Genomic DNA, 833 nt, shown 5'->3' on the forward strand with positions numbered 1-833 from the left:
CACCATATCATCAAGCATTTATTCAAAAGTTTGCAATTAACTACCTCAGAAAAAGGGAGCCGTAGCTTAAGAAATTCAAAGTCAAATGAAGGAGAATTCACAGTTGGAAAATTTCTAACAGCAAAAATCAGAAAGCAAAAATCGCCCTGCTGATTACAGAAAAGCAAAGAGAATACCAAAGTTTAAGAGCAATACAGATTTAAAGCACACAGATAAAAACCCAACCAACTAAATGCAGGCAGGACTGTAAAGATAGAAAAGAGTGAAAATTATCATCAGATATTATTCCTTAATGAAACATTTTAAAAAAGAAATGATTTTAAAAGCCCATGGATGAGATTAAATCTGACTTGAACCAAAGAGTACTAACTATTGAGTTTAAAACAAATTTGGCCTATTACACATGTTCTTTCAAAGTATTAAGGGCTTTTAAGATTAAAATACATACTGTAAGTGTGAGTTTTTCGTGCCTTGTAATAGTTCAACTGTCTGCCTCTTGGCACAGGCAACCTTGGAGGGACCCATCATCTGTTGCAAGTCACCAGCATTCCCAGAATGGGAAGGACTTCTAGGCATGCCTACTTCCACAAAAGCATCATTACAACCTGCAGAGGAGAAGAGAAAAATGCAGTAAAAATCTAAACCATATCACCTTATAGTGGACAGTTACCTGAAATGGAAACAAATCAGAACCTACCTCTATGGAGACATTATTGGCCTCAATGGAGGCATTCAGGCTGTCACAAAAACATAATTTGAATGGAAGACCCTCATATTTCTTAAAGATCATTAGAGGTAAAGGGGTTATTAAAAGAAACTCTACTTGGGAAAAA

General features: G+C 35.7%; 1 protein-coding gene across 1 annotated transcript in view; it reads right to left on the reverse strand.

Moving 5' to 3' along the window:
* Window positions 1–833, reverse strand: part of BICC1 (BicC family RNA binding protein 1) — a gene marked incomplete at its 5' end in the record, with an annotated part of 38,616 nt that overhangs the window by 22,636 nt on the left and 15,147 nt on the right. Inside the window, one exon of the mRNA XM_008589226.1 lies at window positions 449–605. Within this exon, the coding sequence (XP_008587448.1) occupies window positions 449–605 (157 nt within the window). The remainder of the gene's footprint in view (window positions 1–448; window positions 606–833) is intronic.

The sequence above is a fragment of the Galeopterus variegatus genome, unplaced genomic scaffold (genome assembly GCF_000696425.1).
Source record: "Galeopterus variegatus unplaced genomic scaffold, G_variegatus-3.0.2 Scaffold5310, whole genome shotgun sequence".
In the NCBI taxonomy this organism is placed as follows: Eukaryota; Metazoa; Chordata; class Mammalia; order Dermoptera; family Cynocephalidae; genus Galeopterus; species Galeopterus variegatus.